The sequence below is a fragment of the Papaver somniferum genome, chromosome 3 (assembly GCF_003573695.1).
Source record: "Papaver somniferum cultivar HN1 chromosome 3, ASM357369v1, whole genome shotgun sequence".
Taxonomy (NCBI): Eukaryota; Viridiplantae; Streptophyta; class Magnoliopsida; order Ranunculales; family Papaveraceae; genus Papaver; species Papaver somniferum.
In genome coordinates, this window is record NC_039360.1 from 132,859,834 (window position 1) to 132,866,753 (window position 6,920).

General features: G+C 35.8%; 1 protein-coding gene across 1 annotated transcript; it reads left to right on the top strand.

Annotated features, from left to right (window-relative positions):
* Positions 1-1,512: 1,512 nt before the first annotated feature.
* LOC113361646 lies at positions 1,513-2,003 on the top strand. Its single transcript, XM_026604822.1, has 2 exons — positions 1,513-1,563; positions 1,666-2,003. The coding sequence occupies exons 1-2, from the start codon at positions 1,550-1,552 to the stop codon at positions 1,991-1,993; spliced, it is 342 nt and encodes a 113-aa protein (XP_026460607.1). The 5' UTR covers positions 1,513-1,549; the 3' UTR covers positions 1,994-2,003.
* Positions 2,004-6,920: the final 4,917 nt, after the last annotated feature.

Below are 6,920 nucleotides of genomic sequence, written 5' to 3' on the forward strand. Positions count from 1 at the left end.
GTTGTAACAACCACCACTCACAAGGTACACCTAGTCCCATTCATGAAGTCTGCAAGACTGCAACTACTGACACCAACACAAGCAGCATTTGTTTTTATTGGTTTAGGTTCAAGGGTCATGTTGTTTACTATGTCTTCTGTTTCAATTTGCAGTCATTACGAGGTCCCAGAGGTGGCATGATTTTCTTCAAGAAAGATCTTGTTCTTTGGGTTGATATGGAATCTGCGATTAACAATGCTGTTTTCCCAGGGTTACAGGTAACTAAAACTGTAGCGGTTATTTGTGATTTATCATTGGTTCAACATTATAACATTTTTTAGGTTTGTTACAGTTGTTTTTCGTGTATGAATTGACAGTACATATATGGCGTACTGATACAAAACTCTTCTAATTTTGTTTTATTTGAAGTTTTTCCAATTTTTTGGTTCGATCCATGAGTATGTATGTATAATACTGATAGGAAGTGCTATTTGCTGTATTTTTGCTCCTTTTTTAGTCTTACCCTTCAGTACTTATGTGAAATACTGTAATATGTCTTTCGATTCTCTTATTTTTCATAGATCTGTCACCTGTTGTTGTCATACTGTTGATTTGTAGTTCATGAATATTCAGTACATATATCGCATACTGATAGGAAGTGCTCCTTGTTATGTTTGATTCAGTACGTATATGAAATACTGAAATAGATGCTCTTTGTTACGTTTGATTCAGTACTGGAATTGGATATGGAGATGATCTGGAGCTGCAATTCAGAACTTATTGCAAGAAATGACAGATTTTGAATGATAGGAATAGGAGTTTTTGTTGGTTCAGATTTGAAAGCTTGTGAAATTGGTGGTGGTCTTGATGAAGTTACAAATTGGTTGTGACGTGTGTTTGAAAGAAGGTGTGCTGCAAATGGATTTGGAGGAACATAGAAGGTTGGGTTGCTACATTGTATGATCCTACAATGTATGTGATGTAATACGTTTTCTAATTTATTTATCATTGATTCTTACAGATTTGTACTCTACCTGGAAGCAGTGCAGCAAATATGTACTCGAATTTGTAAGCATTCAGATATATAATCGGATTTGTAAGCAGTACGACAGATATGTACTCACACAGATATGTACTCAAATTTGTAAGCAGTGTAGACACACACGTTTGGTAGTAATGGGCATTATGGACATTTCCATGTTTTAATTAATTTTGGACCTCCGGATAAAAAAAAAATCCAGTTGGATCCTACTATAAATAACTATATGGGCCTAGGACCAAACAAGAAATTTTCCTTATACTTTCTATATCATTCATTGCATACCTTTATGCATAACCGTTTTCTTAAGAAGAAAATTCTCCTAGTTTTTCTCGATCCTAATTTTCCTCCATTATCTTCTTTTTTTATCTAGATTTACACGGTTTTGGGTTTGAGATTTCAGATCCACCGAGTAAATCTAGGAACACTAATTTGTTTTCTGTTTTTGAATAAAAATATTGTTTTTTTTTTTTTTGCAATATTAGGTTTAGAATTCGTTTTTTACTTGTTCGATTTCAATAAATATTATTAATGGCTATTACATGGTATGTTTTCTTTCATTACGCTTATCATACATCGGTTTATCATAGTGCTTGGGGCTTTTTAATGGGATTTTATCATATAATCAATTTATGGAATTGTTACAGGTTGTTTCTTCTGATCTTGCTTCAACAACTTCATCCATCCAGATCCGTAGAAGGAAGAATAGAGAAGATAATTTATGTTGGGCGAAATCTTTTTTGGTTACTCATGTGGAAGATTATTAAGGATTTTGATACAACTTCTTCTCCGATGGATGAAACAAAGGCATGTGGTTTGCAATTTGAATTGAAGAACATTACAGACAAGGTAATTGGGGGTGATGCAATCCACGGTCAACAAGCCGATTTGGTGAATGATTATGATATTCTTCAGAGCACTATATTTCTCACTTGTAAGATCAAAACCTCTATTAGTCTCTTCCATGCTACCTGATTTTATGTAATCCCAAAAAATGTAAGTTACATTACATATTTGTTGCATCACTATGTAATGTACAATGATGAAACAAGAGGGTGTGTTTATCTACCACATCTGATATGTAATCTTTCAAACCTCAATTTGAATGAGGTAGTCTAATAAAAAATTTAGGGGCTCTTTGAAGCCCCTCGTTCCTTATATTTTTTTTTTTTTTTTTTTGCATACCTTACATATGTCAAATTCTTGGGACACTTACTCTTGTTTTGTACAACTGAAGTATCTTCATGCAGATTTAGACATGCATTGGGAGTTTATTTATGGCAGTACACGAGACTATATTTATAGTTTTCTATGTTGAAACTATTGTTACTCTTTCTGATCATATTAGTTCTATTTCTTGGTGCAGGACACTGAAAACACAATGGAAGATATTGATACAGGTACGTGCTCCCCTCCTATAAATTTTGAGATTCATATCTCTCTACGCTACTGAGAGTTGGTCCATAATTTACTGTACGAACAATATTGCAGCTGTGAATCATGTTACTCTTAGATAAATCAAATTGATTGCATGCACAGTCAGTATCATGTGAACAATTTTGGGAATTTTAACAAACTGCCACACTTGCAAATCCCGATTCAAGAAACTGCCACCGTTTTTTTCAGAGTTTATTTAATGCCACAACCGTTAGCACTAACGTCTTGGACCCACATGATTGGTCAAACTTTTTTGACTTTGTCCAGATTACTTACACGTGTCTTATGTGGACGGCTCAAGATGTCGAGCACGAGATTATTACACGTATCACATGCTAAATGACTATTTTATCCTTCGTGGGATTGAAAACAGTTTGCAACTTTGTATCGTTTCATTTTTCTTCTAGGGTTTGCTCGTTCTCTCTGTCCGCTCTGTTCTCTAGTGGAAGAAATTAGGGTTTGGGTCAGTTTTCAGCGGGATTTTGCTTGGGTTTAGTGTCTGAGTAAAGGGTTGGGGAGCGATCGAGATTCAGAAAAAGAAGGGGAAGGAAAAGCAGCAGATATGGTATGATTGCAAACCCTAATTTCGTTTTTCTGAGTTGAATTAGGGGTTTTCTCTTAGGTTTTTGTTTCTCTTTCTTGTACTTTTTTTCTCTTGCTCTATGTCCGCTCTGTTCTCTAGTGGAAGAAATTAGGGTTTGGGTCAGTTTTCAGCGGGATTTTGCTTAGGTTTAGTGTCTGAGTAAAGGTTTGGGGAGCTGAAGATGAAGAAGAATAAGGGGAAGGACAAGCAGCGAATATGGTACGATTTCAAACCCTAATTTCGTGTGTTTGATGAGTTTTATTTTAGGAGTTTTCTGTGTGAAGTGTGGAATTTTTAAAACCCTAATTTCGTGTGTTTGATGAATTGATGAATTTTATTTTAGGGGTTTTCTGTGTGAAGTGTGGAATTTGATGAATTTTATTTTGTTTGTTCATTTACAGTGATCATACATATTATCCATATAGAGATATCAGTGTGTTTGTTGTGAATAGTAAACTTAATTTGCTATTCCCTCACATGGATAGAGATAGAATTGACCTTAAGGAATTTGAGAAGATATTGTGTGTTAAGTTGCATCTTGATGAAACAGAAATTCCAAATTTATATTGGACCATAGACCCATGTCTTCCTGAGTATTTGGTTACAAATGAAGACTTGTTTAAGTTTTGGGAGCATGATGTACCTGATGATAAAGGCTTCATATGTTTACAAATGAGTGTAATGAATTCAGAATTTAGGAATGATAATGACTTCATTAAGGCTGCAATGGAACAACCAGTAGTAACAATTGATGAGACTCCTAAGAAGGCACCTAAGAGGATTGCTAAGAAGCCAGTTTCAAAGGAAAAGTCAGTAAAGATATCACCTACAAGGAGATCACCAAGGTTGCATGCTCAATCAAAGAATGAAAACTCAAATGGAGGAGCATCTAGGAAGTTGTTGTTTATGGATCTGTTAAATGAAGTGGAATCTCAGGGTTTTTCTTGCCTAAGTCAAGCCACTGTTGTTGGTTCTAGCAGTACACCAGTTGATAACTTTAATCATGATTACTGGGTTGATGAAGTAAACAACACTGCTGCAGGGGATAACACTGATGCAGGGGATAAGACTGATGCAGGGGATAAGACTGATACAGGGGATAAGACTGATGCAGGGGACAATAGTGATGGTGATGATGAGGACAATGTGGTGCTAGAGAACACTATTGTAGATGAATGTCACCCCATTGAAGACCCAAATGCTCCACCAATCTTTGACAGTGATGAAGAAAATGATATTGATTATGAAGATATTGTCAAGACATACAAAGTTGGAGATGAAAGCAGTGATTCAAGCAGTAGTGAAGAAGACAATGAAGAAGGTATGGACCCTTTAGTGTTTATAATTTTTTGTTTATTTTTTACATGTACTAACACTTTGATGTTGATTGCAGTTTCTAATGATGACAAGAATAATGATAAGGATAATGATGGTCCTGAAGTAAATGATGATAAATATTCCAAACCAAAGCTTGATTACCAGAAGTGGAAAGAAATGTTCAATATGCACAGTGATGAAGAAGAAGAACCATTATTCCCTGTAGAAGAAGAGGTGACTCCTGTTGATCCTACTAAGATGGAGGTAAAGTATGCTTTTAATAACAAGAGTGCTTATAAGAAACATCTTAGGGGTTACTGTGTAAAACATAATTATCAGTATACGGTCTATAAGAGTGACAAAACAAGATTAAGAGTGAGATGTAGGTTTAGGGAAGAGTATGGTTGTAACTGGTTTGTAAATGCTAGCATAAAAAGGCATGAGCCTACTTTTATTGTTAGGAAGGTTAATCTAGAACACACTTGTGTTGCGGATCCAAAGAGTTTTAACAGATCCGCGGATCCTGAGTTCGTAAAAGATGTGGTACATGAGAAGTTAAAGCAGACAGCTGGGGCCTTAATTCCAAAGCCTAAACACATTGCAAGAGACTTTTTTGTAACTCATAACATCAATATACCTTATATTTGTGCATGGAAGGCTAGAAATCTTCTTTTAGAAGATCTGTTTGGTAATTATGAAGACAGCTACAAGGATGTACCCATCTTTTGTGCAATGGTGGCTCATACTAATCCAGGGTCTGTTGCTAAATACACTTATGGGAAAAGAGGTATACATTATGTTAAGACATTCATGGTTGATTCATTTATTTGTAAGTGGTGCTCAGTTATTTAATGGTTGGTTACTAAATGTGCAGATAAGACATTCATGAGCATGACTATTTCATTTGCTGCACCAATGAGAGGATTTCAGAAAGCTTGCAGGGGAGTCATAGGTTTAGATGCATGCCATCTAACTGGTAAGCGTGGTGGTGTTCTAATGGCTGCAACAGCAATTGATGGTCAGAATTCTCTGGTGCCTTTAGGCATTAAGGTGGCTAAGAGTGAAACCAAGGAGAGATGGACTGGGTTCCTCAAGGATTTGGCTCCAGCAATCAATGCACATCATGCTGGCAGAATTACCTTTATTTCTGATAGGCAAAAAGGGTTGTTGGAATCTGTTCCAAAGGTTTTCCCTGGTGCAAGAGTTAGATATTGCTTCAGGCACTTGTACAAGAACTTCAAGAAGTACAACAAGGCACCAACCTTGCACAACTTATTGTGGAATGGATGCAAAGCTTACAAAGTGAGGCATTTTCAGGTTTGTGCCTCTCTTTTTTAAATATCCCTATGTTTTTTGATTCATAGTTAGTAGGTTATATAATAACTCAGGTTACTATAATGTAGGAGCACTTTGACAACATATGCAAAGAAAGTCCGGCTGCTGGTGAATATCTTAGGAAAGAAGATCCAAGTACTTGGTCTAGGGCTTATTTTGATCCCCTTAGCTGTTGTGAGCATATGAATAACAATTTCTCAGAATCATTTAATTCTATGAGTTCTAATATGAGAGATAAACCAATAATCCAACTAGGCATGATGTATGGTCAGTTAGTAATGGGTTTGTTATTTAAGAGAAGGGAAGAATCTGCTAAGTGGAATCAAAATGATTTGGTCCCTGCTGCTGTTAAGTTGATAAATAAGATGCTTGACTTGGTTGGGAAGTTTGATACAGAAGGAAGTGTGGTTGGACAGGTTTATTTGGTAACTAATGTGTCTACCAAGAAAATTTTCACAGTGAACATTGTAGACAAACAATGCACTTGTTTGCAATGGCAGCTAAGGGGATTCCTTTGTCAACATGTTGTATGTGCATTGAAACTACTCAGGCCAAACTGGAAAGAGTAAGAAATTTTGTAATATGCTATTACTTTTGGGTTGTAATATGCTATTACTTTTGGGTTGTAATATGCTATTACTTTTGTTTCTGTAAACTGACACATTTGTTTGATTGGTTGAACAGTTATTGTGCTCCTTACTACTCTGTGGAATATTATAGGACCATATATGCAGATGCTGTAAATCCACTAGAAGACATAAGTGAATGGAACTGGGAAGATAAGGTACTTTTTTCAGCATTAAATATATTATTGAATGTGATGCATTCACATTTTCTCTACTTTATTATATCCTTATTTTTCTCTACTTTTTTCTCTACTTTATTATATCCTTATTTTTCTCTACTTTAACTTTCTCATTTCTTTTAGGGTTAGGGTTTCATTTCTTTACTTTAACTTTCTCATTCCTTTTCTCTTCTTCTTATCTTAATTGGCAGGCATCCATGGACATCAACTTAAAGCCTCCTCCTTATCAAAGAAAAAATGGAAGACCAGCAAAGAAGAGGAAGAGGAGCTATGATGAACCTGAAACTGTGGTGAAGAAAAGGAAATGTGGAAAGTGTGGATCTACTGCTGGTCATAATAAGAGAACCTGTGCTGGTGGTGATGTTGGTAAAAACCTAACTGGATTCATGCCAAGCACCGAGTATGATGCTGCAAACTGCACCTTC